General features: G+C 35.6%; 1 protein-coding gene across 1 annotated transcript in view; it reads left to right on the plus strand.

Moving 5' to 3' along the window:
- Nucleotides 1-15,325, plus strand: part of DPH6 (diphthamine biosynthesis 6) — a 172,581-nt gene that overhangs the window by 93,699 nt on the left and 63,557 nt on the right. The window contains exons 4-5 of the mRNA XM_042942479.1: nucleotides 11,212-11,285; nucleotides 15,167-15,285. Coding sequence (XP_042798413.1) covers nucleotides 11,212-11,285; nucleotides 15,167-15,285 — 193 coding nt within the window. The remainder of the gene's footprint in view (nucleotides 1-11,211; nucleotides 11,286-15,166; nucleotides 15,286-15,325) is intronic.

Genomic DNA, 15,325 nt, shown 5'->3' on the forward strand with positions numbered 1-15,325 from the left:
TTAAGATTCTCTCCTTCCCTCTCCCTCTGCCCTTCCCATGCTCGTTCATGTGTGCACTCTCTCTCTCTCAAAAACTTAAAAAAAAATAATGACAGAGCTAAAAGAGAGGTAGTGAGGGGGTAGGAGAACTATTTGCTGAAGATCAAACTACAATCCTCTGCCTTAAGAGTCCAGTGCAGATTTGTAATATATAATTGCAGAGAAGTCTAAGAAGCTCACTAATATTTCCTGACTGAAAAAGACAAGGATTAGACATACACTAACAGGTATTCAGACATATTCTGAAGATGCTGTAATTAAAACAGTGTGATGCTGACCCAGAAATAGATCAGTGGAACATGTACACAGAAGACCTAAACATGTATAGGAATGTAGCATATGATAAAGTTGACAGTGAAACTGGTGGGGAGAATTCTCTACATAAAAGATGATATTGAACAATTTGCTAACTACTTAGAATGATAGAAATTTCTATCTTTGGTATGTCTTCTACCTTGCTAATTCGTTTTTTGTTGAGGCCTGTCTACCAACCACACCTGTGCTCTTGCTTATCTACATAGTACCACATGCTAGTAATAATGAAGCTGTGTTTGTACCAGTTTGTGAGTATGTTTGCTTCTGCATATGCCCTCTCTATTGTTATGATTGGCCTTGTTGGTCAGATAGCTGCATGGACTAGCTTCTCAGCAGTCTTACAGGTGTGTCTCACATTGACAAAGCTTGGGGGAAAGGGTGATGTAAGCAACAAATGACCCCTGTGATGTCTACTTAGCTGATCTGGTCATAGCTGACTTTGTAAATATGTGTTAGCATTTTTTATCTACAAAACAAAGAAGATGATGACAGTCTACCTTGGAGCATTGTTGAGAGTAGTAACTAATACAAATGTTTAATGGTATTCTGCACTGCTGTTTCTCATACTCAGTGATGCCATTGCTGACTATTATTTCCTCAGGAGAACTAACACGTCCATCATTGATAGTGATAATGTTCTAAGCTGAGTAGTGTCCATTTGTGTTTGAGAGCTCCTGTGGCTTAGCAATGTACTCAGCTATTTAGGGTCCAATCTTTGTCTCTAACTTCTCTATCATTGACATTATTATTTTTTATTTTGCTTTTCTCTGCCTTTGACAATCTTGATGACAGGAATGTAATTTGATTTGTATTCACTCTCAAAATTCTGTGAACTGTGTTCAATTTAACAATAGATATTCATTGTTTGATTAGTCATTTGTTTTACTGAGGCTCTGACATTCATTTTTTGCAGAATTTGGCAATGGTTTTTGTGTCAAATATTTTGTTCTTGCTTTCATCAAACATGACTGCAACTTTCCCCACAGTAGTCGTAACTAACTAACTTCTTAATTGTAAAATACAGTGGTTCTGTTGAACTTTCTATAGCATGTGGCACTATGTATATGTATATAAGCAAGAGCACAGGTGTGGTTGGCAGACAGGCCTCAGTGAAAAGGCTGCTTGTTCTACTGACCAGCTGTGTCAACTTGAATGAGATAATCTTATTTTTTCATATATAAAATCAGTTTAATAGTATTCTGGAATGCTATAAGGAATAGCTAAGATAAGATATACACATTACCTAACACAAATTTTGGCATATACTAGGCACTTGGTAATATTGTTGCTTTATCTTTCTTTTTCATCAAAATTCTATTTATGCACACATTCATTACTCTTTCCTTGCTGTGTCTCTTCTTATCATGACCACTCTTTTCCAGTGTCTTCACTGAAGTCTCTTTCTTCTTCTCCTTACATTTAGCTGTACCCTCACTGTCTTACACTGAGGCACCTTCTTGCTCTTTGTCCTGCTCCTTGGGGTTCTTGTTTGCTCCTACGACTTCAAGTTCTTCTATATGCTGATAACACCCACATCTTTCTCTATACTCTTTTGAGCACCAGAGTATTCAATATACCTAATAGTCTTTCTACTTTGGATACCTAACAAACAAACTTAAAAATATACATAAAGCTTAAATAAACCCAGTATTTTGTTTTAAGACATGTAGTTCCTTTCTTAACTAGTGGTCACTTAAAGTGGAATCATTGGTCCCACCTTTTATATGTGCTTCTTGTCTCTGTGCTGATGGTTCCCAAGTTTTATTAATTTTGTCTCTAAGTTGTTTTTGGAATTTAGCTTCTTATCTCCATTCTTCAGTTCTTTCAGACTAAGCTCCTTCTCTCTCTACTCTCTTGTGTACCCTTGACACTGTGAGTCTTATCTTTCTACTTGTATATATGATCGTATCTTCTTAAAATCCTTAGCATGACCCAAGAGAAACAAAAACATGTATTCACACAAAGACATTTAGGAAAATTCATAGCAGCTTTATTCACAAGAGTAAACTGGAAACAATGCAAATATCCATCAACAAAAGAATGGTAAACAAATGTGGTATGGCCTGTACAATGGATTAAAATGGAACACAAAGGAATGAGCTATAGATACACACAACATGGATCAATCTCAAAATCATACTGAGTGAAAGAAGCCAGAAACAAAAGGATATGTATTATATGACAAAATACAAAAGGATATGTATCATTCACGTATATGTATATGTGTGTATATATATATGTAAGTATATATGTCCATATATATGTGTATATACACACATATATATAGAAAACATTATAGAAAATGCAATCTAATGTGTAATGACCTAAAGCAGGTTAGTGGTTGCCTGAAGCCAGGAGTGAAGGGAGGGTTGGGCTGCAAAGAGACACAAGCTATATTTTGGGTATAACCAAAATGATTTGTATCTTGATTGTGGTGGCAGTTTCACTGGTATATACACATTTGTTAAAACTCATTGAATTGTGCACTTTAAATGGATACAGTTTATTGTATGTAAATTGCACCTCAATAGACATAATTAAAAAAAAAAAAATCCTACAGGGAAGGGCTCTCCATTGCCTTCAGGATGCAGGTCACATTGCCCAACAGTTTGATCCCAGGCTACATTTTGCAGCCTTTTTTCCTTCCACTTCTTGATATGTGCTTTCAACAGCAGCTACTCAATACAGCTGACCATCCCTTCTTATATGTCATGCCCTTATTTTGTTGCTTATACGAACAGTTAAAGAACAATGACAGTTAGCATTTATTGTTGGAGAGGGTTAAATGACTGGTTAAGTTTGATAATAGTACTTGGTGAGCAATATGGTATAGCTCTCCAGGATCGGTTTTGACAATGTACCAAGAAGTTATCAGTCTCTCTAGTATAGATTAATATAAACCAAATTCCTTTAAGACTAATGTCTAAGCCAGAATGTCAGTTCATTTATAATGTAGACCATTTGTGTTAAAAGGATGAGAATGCTTGTTTTGATGGATTAGCATAATCTTTCTGGGTTTGAAAGTAACAAGGCAACCTAAATTAGAGTCTAAAGTTTGCTTAGTGGGCACAGAATCAGATCATAGGAAGTTGGTTTGAGTGTGGCCAGACTTCAGGGCCCCACATTCTGTGTTAATTATTTTCTGCAGCACATCCATTTTTTATTTCTATTATGGCACAAGGTGATTTATCTGGCTGTGTCTTCATGCAGCCTCAGTTCATTTTTGATTCTAGTCGTCATTTTCTTTTTGTTTCTCTGTTGACACTTCCACTGCTATTATTTTGCTGCTATTGTTAATTTATTGACTTTTTTCCCCAAATGATACAGGTCATGGGTCAAGGCATGAGCTTATTAGCTTTAAATTTTTTTACAGAGTAAATTGACTCTGTTAGATCTTTATCTTTTAAAGGTCTGTTTTGCCTTCTCCGAAGTTAGTAGTATGTTCTGAATGGTTAAGGATTCAACAGAAGTCTTACTTACCCTTGGATTATTCAGGACTCACTATGTTGAAAGTTTGTTGTATCTGGACTGTAGAGTTGAGTGTTAGGGTTATGTATTAGCCATGGCTCTCTAGAGACACAGGGAACTAGGGATATACAAAGATGTATAGAAAGAGATTTATTATGAGAGATTATCATCTGATTATGGAGGATTATGGAGGATCTGCCATTTGCAAACTGGAGACCCCAGAGCACTGGTGATATGTTTCCAGTCCAAACCCAAAGACCTCAGAACGAAGGCAGCCAATGATGTAAATTTCAGTGCAAGTTCTAAGTCTCGAAAACCAGGGGTGACCATATCTAAGGACAGGAGAAGATGGATGTCCCTGCTCAAGCAGAATAAATTTACCCTTCCTCTGCCTTTTAGTTCTATTCAGGCCCTCATTGGATTGGATGATGCCCACCTCTTTGGTTAGGGCTGTCTTTACTCAGTTTTAACAATTCAAATTATAATCTCTTTCTGAAGTGCCCTCACAGAAATAACCTTTTATCAGCCCAGTCAAGTTAACAAATAAACTTAACCATCACAGGTTTGTAGGCTTGTGTTGAGGAATGATAATGAGCAAGAAGTTAATGCCCAGGAATGAAGGGTTTTATCTGTCAAGTTAGGCCTTCATTACATAGTAGTAACAGTAGTAGGTGGTGCTGGTGGTGGCCAGTAGTAGTAATGGAAGTAGTAACAGAAGTAGTTATAGAAGTAGTAGTAATAAGAAAGAAGATTATGATAATGACACAAAAGATTTTGAGTGCTTACTGTTATTGATCTGGATTATTTTACTCAGTCTTCACAGTAACCCTAGGAAACAGGAACTATTATTATCCTATGAATAAGGAAACTGAAACTCAGAAATTATGTAACTTGTTCAAAACCACCAAGCTAGTAGGTGGTAAGGTTGGATTTTTAATGGGTAGCAGTAATCATGATTGTTAAACAAGTCATTAGTTAGGCCTATATTTAGATTATGAACTCCCAGATGGAGAACTTGACTATCCTACCATCAGCTCTGCCTTGCACTCCAGTTGTTAACTTTCTTCAGATCAAGAGTAGGCAGGTACAAATAGTGGGTTCATAGCACTTGACCTCAACTCTTTATTCTGAGTTATTTTGTACATTTTTCAGCAGCACGGCCAAACTGAGTCTTCAACTTTATCCCTGTTTCCTGCAAGGGAAGAGCCTTTATACAATTGGACATGTTTTTATTTTTCCTCTGTAAGAATTTTAACCCTTGTATTGTTGTTATTATTTCTACAATAATTTGTAAATGTTAATTTTTACTTGCTTTTTTTAAGTTAACATTTTGTATACGGTATTTATTTGTCAAAATAAAGATTCTCATGTAAAAAGACAGTCTCTCCAACAAATGGTGTTGGAAACTGGATAGCCACATGCAAAAAAATGAAAATGGACCACTTTTTTACACTGTGTACAAAAATAAACTCAAAATGAATGAAGGAACTAATGCCAGACCTGAAACCATAAAAATCCTACAAGAAAGCACAGGCAGTGATTTCTCTGACATTGGTCACAGCAGCATCTTTCTAGATATGTCCCCTGAGGCAAGGGAAACAAAAGCAGAAATAAACTATTGCAACTACATCAAAATAAAATGCTTCTGGGGTGCCTGACTAGCTCAATCAGTAGAGCATGTGACTCTTGGTCTCAGGGTTGTGCGTTTGAGCCCCATGTTGGGTATAGAGATGACTTAAAAATCAAATCTTAAAAAGTAATAATAATAAATCAAAAGCTTCTGCATAGCAAAGCAGATCACCAATAAAACTAAAAGACAACCTACTGAATGGGAGAAGATATTTGCAAATGACATTATCTGATAAAGCGTTAGTATCCAAAATGCACAAAGAACTTATAAAACTCAACACCAAAAAACAAAAACAGTCAAATTAAAAAATGGGCAGAAGGGGCTCCTGGGTGGCTCAGTCGGTTAAGCCTCTGACTTTGGCTCAGGTTATGTTCTCATGGTCCGTGGGTTCAAGGTCTACATTGTACTTTGTGCTAGCAGTGCAGAGCCTGCTTGGATTCTTTGTCTCCCTCTCTCTCTGCCCCTCCCCTGCTCATTCTCTCTCTCTGTCACTCTCTCTCTCTCTCTCTCTCTCTTTCTCTCTCTCTCTCTCTCAAATAAACATTTAAAGATTCTATGCTCCTGGATAGGAAGAACAAATATTGTTAAAATGTTGATAATACCCAAAGCAATCTACATATTCAATGCAATCCCTATCAAAATAACACCAGCATTCCTCACAGAGCTAGAACAAATAATCCTAAAATTTGTGTGGAACCAGAAAAGACCCGAATAGCCAAAGCAATCTTGAAAAAGAAAACCAAAGCAGGAGGCATCATAATCCTGGACTTCAAGCTATACTGCAAAGCTGTAATCATCAAGACAGTATGGTACTGGCACAAAAACAGACACTCAGATCAATGGACAGAATAGAGAACCCAGAAATGGACCCACAAACGTATGGCCAACTAGTCTTTGACAAAGCAGGAAAGCATATCCAATGGAATAAAGACAGTTTCTTCAGCAAGTGGTGCTGGGAAAACTGGACAGCAACATGCAGAAGAATGAACCTGGACCACTTTCTTACACCATACGCAAAAATAAACTCAAAATGGATGAAAGACCTAAATGTAAAACAGGAAGCCATCAAAATCCTCAAGGAGAAAGCAGGTAAAAACCTCTTTGATCTTGGCCTCAGCAACTTCTTACTCAACATGTCTCTGGAGGCAAGGGAAACAAAAGCAAAAATGAACTACTAGAACCTCATCAAAATAAAAAGCTTCACAGCCAAGGAAACAATCCGCAGAACTAAAAGGCAACCAACAGAATGGGAGATGATATTTGCAAATGACATATCAGCACAAGGGTTAGTATCCAAAATCTATCAAGAACTTGTCAAACTCAACAACCAAAAAATAATCCAGTGAAGAAATGGGCAAAAGACATGAATAGACACTTCTCCCCAGAGAAGACATCCAGATGGCCAACCGACACATGAAAAAATACTCAACATCACTCATCATCAGGGAAATACAAATCACAACCACAATGAGATACCACCTTACACCTATCCGAATGGCTAACATTAACAACTCAGGCAACAACAGATGTTGGCGAGGATTCAGAGAAAAAGGATCTCTTTTGCATTGCTGGTGGGAATGCAAGCTGGTGGAAAACAGTATGGAGGTTCCTCAAAAAAGTAAAAATAGAACTACCCCACAACCCAGCAACTGTACTACTAGGTATTTATGCAAGGGATACAGGTATGCTGTTTTGAAGGGACACACGCACCCCCATGTTTATAGGAGCACTATCAACAATAGTCAAAGTATGGAAAGAGCCCAAATGTCCGTCGAGGGATGAATGGATAGAGAAGATGTGGTATATATATATATATGCAATGGAGTATTATTCAGCAATCAAAAAGAATGGAATCTTGCCATTTGCAACTATGTGGATGGAACTAGAGGGTATTATGCTAAGCAAAATTAGAGAAAGACAAATACCATATGACTTCAGTCATGAGGACTTTAAGACACAGAACAGATGAACATAAGGGAAGGGAAGCAAAAATACTATAAAACAGGGAGGGGGACAAAACATAAGAGACTCATAAATATGGAGAACAAACAGAGGGTGTCTGGATGGGTTGTCGGGGGGGGGGGCTAAATGGGTAAGGGGCATTAAGCAATCTACTCCTGAAATCATTGTTGCACTATATGCTCACTAATTGGTTGTAAATTTTAAAAATAAAAAAATTTAAAAATAAAAATAAACATTTAAAAAATGGGCAGAAGACATGAACAGATGTTTCTCCAGAGAAGATATCCATATGGGCAATGGCCAGACACACAAAAAGATGCTCAACATCACTCATCATCAGGGAAATGTACATCAAAACTATAATGAGATATCACCTCACACCTGTCAGAATGGCTAAAATCAAAAACTCAAGAAATAAATGTTGGTGAGGATTTGGAGGAAAAGGGCTCTTTTTCCTTTTGCATTTTTGGTGGGAATGCAACCTGGTGCAGGCACCATGGAAGACTGTATGGAGGTTCCTCAAAAAATTAAAAATTGAACTACTCTATGATCTAGTATTTTCACTATGGGGTATTTACCCGAAGAATATGAAAACATTAATTTGAAGGGATATATGCACCCCTATGTTTATTGCAGCTTTACTTATAGTAGCCAAACTATGGAAGCAGCCCAAGTGTCTGTCGATTGATGAATAGATAAAGATGTGGGGTGTGTGTGTGTGTGTATACACACACACACACACATACATATATATACATATATATATACATATATATGTATATGTAAAATGAAATACTATATATATAATGAAATATTATTTGGCCATAAAGAAGAATGAAATCTTGCCATTTGCAACAACATGGATGGAGCTAGAGAATAATGCTAAGGGACATAAGCTAGTTAGAGAAAGATGTAAATACCATATGATTTCACTCATATGTAGAATTTAAGAAACAAAACAAATGAACCAACAGGAAAAAAAAAAAAAAAAAGACAAACCCCCAGATAGACTTAACTATAGAGAACAAACAGATGGTTACAGGGGGTGGAGTGAAATAGGTGAAGGGGATTAAAGTGTATACTTATCTCAATAAGCACTGAGTAATATATGAAACTGCTGAATCACTATATCGCATAACTGAAACTAATGTAACACTTAATGTTAACTACGCTGGAATTAAAATTTTTAAAAATTAATAAATGATTCTCACATTAAAAAATGAGTGATTTAGGGGCGCCTGGGTGGCTCAGTCATTTAAGCATCCGACTTCAGCTCAGGTCGTGATCTCACGGTTCGTGATTTTGAGCCCCACATTGGGCTCTGTGCTGACAGCTCAGAGCCTAGAGCCTGCTTCGGATTCTGTGTCTCCCTCTCTCTCTCTGCCCCTCCGCTGCTCATGCTTTCTCTCTCTCTCTCTCTCTCTCTCTCTCTCTCTCTCTCTCTCAAGATAAATAAACATTAAAAAAAATTTTTTTAAATGAGTGATCTATATTTAGGCCTAGTTTGGAAGGATAGTCCAAATTCAGTTTGGTATATGATTCTACAGCTGATTAATTAGGTATTATCAAATAGAAAATAAAAGAGATGGAAAGAGAAGAGAATTCCAGAGAAAGTATGTAGACTAAGAATGATTAAATAATAATTATTTTAGGGTTACGGTGAACATTAAATGAGAATTATAGAATGATAGCACATTTTAAATGGATAGTCAATGCCAGTTTTTATTTTGACAATGGCGTGACTTAGTTAAAACAGAAAAGTACCAGTACCTCTTATCTTTGTTTCCTTGATGTATAGAGAAATACACACATATACATATATAATTTTAGTCCTTTATATTTTCTTATGGCAAAACTTCATGTAAACCACTATATGATATAGGAATAATATAACTGATTTTGATCTTTTGATGACACTATTCACTACTCTGTGATCTATGACATATTTGCATTTATTTATTTATTTCGTTTAGGAGAGAGACAGAAAGAGAGAGGGAGGGGCGGAGAGAGAGAGAATCCCAAGCAGGCTCTGCACTGCCAGTGCAGAGCCCAGTGCAGAGCCCAGTACAGAGCCCAGTGCAGGGCTCGATCTCACGAAACTGGAGATCATGACCTGAGTGGAGAGCTGGATGACAGACGTTTAACTGACTGAGCCACACAGGCACCTGCCATGTTTATATTTATTTAGGAACACTATGTCTTGACTTTTTCTAAAGAATACAATGACTTTTATGAAAAGAAAATGGCTAGGAAGTGAAGAGAAAGGTTATAAGCAAATGCTCTAACAATGTTGCTAAACTAGGAAAGTACAGGAAATTGCTTTTGTTCCTGTAAACCTTATGTAATAGAATCTTATTTGGGGGATGTTTGGGCAGATATTTCTTTCTCATTTTGGAGGAGAAACTCTAAATTGTCTTTATTTCCAAAGACTTGAGAGATTCTTGTTGCGCATTTTGTTTATTTATTATGGCATCCTATTAGGACACACTGGTTATTTCAATATGCCTTGAAGTATTACATATGTTTTTATGTGAAACACGATTGCTTTTCTTTGTAGATTTCCAAGTATGGAAAGAGTATTAATAATGAAGTCATCTCTCTCAAGTAGTTTCTTCCGTACTCCATATACCAGGATGGATTTTCTTTTATGCCTATTCAGAGAATTTCTATTTAGTTTGTTGTTAGTAATTACCCTCCAGTCACTGTCTTCATATCTGTTTTCTAGATAACAGATTCCTAGTGTATACCTGTATTATGTATTATTCTTCTGTAAGTGTACTATCTTATACTTCTCTACATTAAATCTCATCTTAAACCCGTCCTTCCAAATCCCCAAATTCTCCATATCCATCCATGTACATGTTTGATCTTCGTTTCTTCCTTTTTTTTTTTATTACCCATCCTTGCTTTGTATCATTTGCAAACTTGATCATATTTGACTTTACATTTCCTCCAACTCATTAATGAGCACACTGGATAGATTATTCCTCTTTCCTGTGAGATTCTGTTAGATGTAGTGCTGGGTATTCTCAGTTGTAACTCTGCTGATAGCAATCCATTGCTTTCTTCTCATCATAGAATTCTTTCTCCACTGTGCTATACCATTATCCAAGTAATGGCTCTATTATCTCTGCTTCCTGGAGATACAGATAAAATCATTGTGTCCCCTTTTCTATTTATGCCATTGCTTACTTTTTTTCAAGTTACTCATTCTGGGGTGCCTGGTTATCTCAGTCGGTTAAGTGACCGACTTCGGCCCACGTCATGATCTCACGGTTCGTGAGTTCGAGCCCCACATCGGGCTCTATGCTGCTGGCACAGAGCCTGGAGCCTGATTCAGATTCTGTGTCTCCCTCTCTCTCTGGTCCTCCTCTGTTTGTGCTCTGTCTCTGTCTTTCAAAAATAAATAAACATTATAAATAACTAACTAAATAAATAAAGTTATTCAGTCTGAAAAAATAGAAATTTCTCAAAAAATTTCACTGAACATCATTGAGTCTTTAAAAATATTTTTAGTGAGGAAACATCTTGAAAGTACCGTCTAAATCTTTGCCTTCTTCACAGAAAATGGTCTGTACTTATTTGGATTTTAAGTAAAAAGAATAATTACTTTCCACACAGCTGAGAGTATGACTTAAATACATGTATTTATTTTTTCTGAATGTGGATTGCATTTTCGTAAATTATTCTGCTTCAAAATGGTTTTCTAGATGAGACCCAGTTCTTTTATAACTTTCAGAGCATAATGCATAGCCACATGTTTATTTTTAAAGTTATATTTTTTCTTTTACTTTCAGGAAAAAGAAGAAGTAGAGGGGATATCAGTAGGTGCTATACTTTCTGACTATCAGCGTGTTCGAGTAGAAAATGTGTAAGAGAGCATTAATTTCTCCTGTATTTTAAAAATTACATGTATTTTAAGAATGTGAATAAATGAAAATATAATTGTATCCAAATAATAAATAGAATGTGATATTGTACATATCTCATGGAACTATCTATATTACCAAAGTAACAAAATAAACTACAATAAAAAAATCAAGACAAAGATTTTTTAAAATCAAAAGTATTATTTTCAGTGTTTCCTTATTTGAATCAGTATACCTGTTTAATCCCTTTTAACTCATCATCATTTGTAATAAAAATCAGGAGCTAATAAGAGGAATACAGTGATATTTTAAAGAAAAAAAAAGGCTTATTAAGGAATCATTCCTTTTTTGGTCTTTAGAATTCAGTTCTTGGCCAAAAATATTCATGTGATTAAAATACTTATATACAAAGTCATTCAACTTTCAAGGACTTTTTAGATTATTGCTCTCTCCATCTTTCTCACCCTCTAAGGTTGGTAAAATATTGTATCTCCAAATACCAAAATAATCCATTCCATTGATCTCTTCAAAAACCATGAAGTCAAGTGATAATATTGATTATTTAATGTTCACTTGGCAAAAGATCACATGAATTTATTTTTCATTTTTAGTTTCTGGATACATAAAATACTGTATAGAGACTTTACATATAATTAGATTAGCAAAAAGAAAATGTGGACTCCAGTATTAATCTTGCACACAACTTGACCTAGAAATAAGTAATTTTGCCATCCAAAAGGATAAATGCAAATCACATAAGGACTGTATTTGTGTAATTGTTTCAAATTCTTGACAAAGAAACATTCGTATCAACTATCACATCAAAAACTTGCATATTAATTGACTTGAAAACTTGTTTTATTTTTATTATTGCATTTATTTTGTTTCTAGTTCTACAGTGAATTCAAGGCAGTCAAAAGTCCAAAGTTTTTAGGGTTGCCCAGCTGGCGCAGACCGAAGAGCATGTGACTCTTAATCTCAGGGTTGTGAGTTTGAGGCCTGTGTTGGGTGTAGGGGTTACTAAAAAAAAAAAAAAAAAAAAAAAAAAAGTAAAGCATTTTTTAAAAATCCAGAAGTTTTAAAGTAAACAGAGGAAATATAGGACAAAGCATAATTAAATGAAGGGGACTATGATGATCTCCTATTTTGGGGTGTGTATCTCTAGAGAAGGGAGAGTGGAGGTGGAAGTGGAGGAGGTCATATGTGTAATTTGAAAAAGATTTCCTTACGTTCTACTTGCCTACATTTGAGAACAACTGATCTACAAATGGAGATGGATTGCATAGCCCTTAAACCATATGTTGGAAATACTATTTTCATCAAGTTTTAGGTCACATTCTCTGAGAATTATTTAGCTTACAAATCTGTGTTTTTTAATAAGTTCAAGCCCACATGGTTTAATGGGTAGCCAAACTGTAGATGGGGCTGACATTTATTTATGAAAGTTAAAAGCCAAATGAAAATGTGCTCCTGATTAAGAGGCTGCTTTACATTTATATGGGAGAAAGGTCCATAGCATACCCATAGATAGAGCAAGATTTTTCTTAAAACAGTCTAGATACGCTTCAACACATGGTTAAAATACCCAGATTTTGTACCACTAGGCATATCTCCAATAATTTTATCCTTAAAAATGTTAAAGCAATGTTACTGGGAGTCCGTTCGTTTATAATAAACTCAGTTTTCAATTAGCGTGTCTTACATTTGTAGTTTGTATTGCATCAGTGTATTTTTAATATATAAAGTATTTAATAAATGTCACAGCTCAACTGCAGTAGTGACTTACAGAGGAAGTGTATTTGAGTCATGATATTTTGAACTGTTAAAGAATTTAAATAGGTAAAAAAAAAGTTTGACTTAAGTCTAGAAATAATCAAAAGGTTATGGTTATCAAAGCAACAATCAAGAATTTTACAATAAAGATAAGGGTGGAATAAGGTTTTTTCAATTAAAAAAAATCTTAGCTTTTTAAAAGAGGTAGAGAGCCCAGTTTCATAGGTAGGCATTAAACACTGCTAAGAGGACAGCTAGAATTATACTTTTGTTACATGGGTAGTTTCAGTTATATTATTTTTGTGTTTATTAACTTCCTCAACATTTCTGTAGATGCTCTGGGATATTTTACAAAGTATGTATAACAGTCTGCAGTAGGACGGTTTTGGTTTTTTTGAAAGGGTATGTATACATGGAAAAACTAGTGATATATATATATTTTTTTAAGTTTATTTATTTTGATAGAGAGAGAGAGGAGGAGGGGCAGAGAGAGAGAGAATCCCAAGCAAGCTCCGCACTGTCAGTGTGGAGACCGACGTGGGGCTTGAACCCACGAACCACAACACCATGACCTGAGCCAAAATCAAGAGTCAGACACTCAACCGACTGAGCTACCCTGGCCCTCCTAAAAGCAGTGATATTTTTAAGGCCATGTATGAGTAAATGGCCAAACGTGGTATATTTACTAAGTATTGGGATTTTCTGAGAGAAAAAGATCATTGTGGCCTAGTCAGCCAGGCAAACTTACAGACACTGGGTTTTAGGGCTATGTTTTTTATTTGAAATCTGATTTCAGCCACTTATGCTGTGACTTGGGCAAGTCACTTGGCTTTGACTACCGTTGTTTGAATATTTATTTTATCTAGGCATTTGTACTATTTTCTTTATTTATATTACTTTTAATCAATTATAATCCTTCTTGAGGAAGTCACATTTAAACAAAGGCATGAAATAAGTGAAAAAGGTAGGAAGCATGTCTAGTCTATTAGACAAGAGTGGGCAGTCCAATGGTGGTAGTTGGAGCGAAGGGAAAGTAGTAGGAGGTGAGGTATGAGAACCAACCAGAGTGAGATCCATGCAGGTCTATTGCAAGGACTTTTACAAGGAGTGATGTCGAGATTTGAGCAGAGGAGTCCCATAATCTGTTTTATGTTTTAAAAGGATCACACTGGCTGCTGCATTGAAAACTGATTTTAAAAGGGTAAGGGTAGAAGCAGGGAAAGAATTTAGGGAGATATTGACCCAAAAGATAACGGTGGCTCAGCCCAGGGTGTTCGCAGTGGTATTGGTGAGGAATGATTCTGTCCTGTATTGGGGTAGATTGGATGACAAATATGAAGGAAAAACAAAACAAAACAAAAGGAATAAAGGATGACTTCAATTTTTAATTTCTTAATCTTCTCAAGAACTTTGAAAGGAAATATTTTTGTTCCTATTTATGAAATAGGAAACTAAAGACCTAGAGTTTCATTGACTTGTCAAAGTCATGTTGCTAGTTAGTGTAGGGATAGGTTTCAAATCCACGTTTGTCTTGACTCGAACTTATATTCTTTCTGCTGCACCATAATGTAAAATATGTAACACAATGCCTACAGCATATTTGGTGCTCAATATATTGTACTTTTTGTTCTTTTTTTTCCACTCAGAGTCAAATTCTTTTTAAAAATGTCAAAGTTGGTAGATAAGAATAGTTCATGTAACCATAGGTATTGTAAAGTTAATCAATATATGATTATTTTATTAGGATAAGTTGATTTGCCTATTTTGCATATGCTTCACAGTTTTGATACCCAAGGAAGTTCTAAAAACAAGAATAAGCATCCGTTGGCATTTGGAAGCTTTTTAGCATAGATTTCTAAACTTAGAGCCTTACTAAAATTAATATTTCTAATCTGCCTGGAGATTTCATTTTTATCTGTTTATGCATAGCCTGTGGAAATTAAATATGTTTATGTTGTATATATAAACTTCATTATGCAAAACATGTTTTTTTAAAGCATTTTAAATGCTAAAATCCTTGAGAGAAGCATTATGTTTAAAATCAAAGTAATTGCTATGGATCCAAGTATAGAACATTAAGATATCATCTGATTTTTTTTTTATTTTATAGGTGTAAAAGGCTTAATCTCCAGCCTTTAGCTTACCTTTGGCAGAGAAACCAGGAAGATTTGCTCCGAGAGATGATATCATCTAACATTCAAGCAATCATCATCAAAGTAGCAGCTTTGGGTATGTAGCCAGACTTTCAAGGGAGCTGTCTGTTACCACA

Source organism: Panthera leo, chromosome B3, assembly GCF_018350215.1.
Source record: "Panthera leo isolate Ple1 chromosome B3, P.leo_Ple1_pat1.1, whole genome shotgun sequence".
Lineage (NCBI taxonomy): Eukaryota > Metazoa > Chordata > Mammalia > Carnivora > Felidae > Panthera > Panthera leo.